At 76.4% G+C, this 347-nt stretch overlaps 1 protein-coding gene across 1 annotated transcript in view; it reads left to right on the plus strand.

Moving 5' to 3' along the window:
• TRNAU1AP (tRNA selenocysteine 1 associated protein 1) overlaps positions 1-347 on the plus strand; it is a 19,199-nt gene that overhangs the window by 100 nt on the left and 18,752 nt on the right. The window contains exon 2 of the mRNA XM_006164600.3: positions 3-238. Within this exon, the coding sequence (XP_006164662.1) occupies positions 3-238 (236 nt within the window). The remainder of the gene's footprint in view (positions 1-2; positions 239-347) is intronic.

Consider the following 347-nt stretch of genomic DNA (forward strand, 5'->3'; position numbering starts at 1 on the left):
AGGGGGACCCGGCGGGGACGGGGCGCCGCCTGCGGGAGGCCGCCGCGGCCGGCGGCTCAGCTCGGGCTTGGGCTCGGAGGGGCAGCAGCGGGAGGCCGCTCGGGCCGGGCCGGGACGCGCTGACCGCGCCCCCTCCGCAGCTCGAGCCGTACATGGACGAGAGCTTCGTGTCCAGAGCCTTCGCCACCATGGGGGAGACCGTGATGAGCGTCAAGATCATCCGGAACCGTCTCACCGGGTGCGTCCTTGCCGCACGCCCAGGCCCACCGTCGCGCGGGTCCGCTTCCCTCGCGCCCTGGGACTTAGCGGGTGTCCGCGGGGCCATGGCGGGGCCAGCCCCTGGGGCG

This window comes from Tupaia chinensis, unplaced genomic scaffold (genome assembly GCF_000334495.1).
Source record: "Tupaia chinensis unplaced genomic scaffold, TupChi_1.0 Scaffold143646_1, whole genome shotgun sequence".
Lineage (NCBI taxonomy): Eukaryota > Metazoa > Chordata > Mammalia > Scandentia > Tupaiidae > Tupaia > Tupaia belangeri.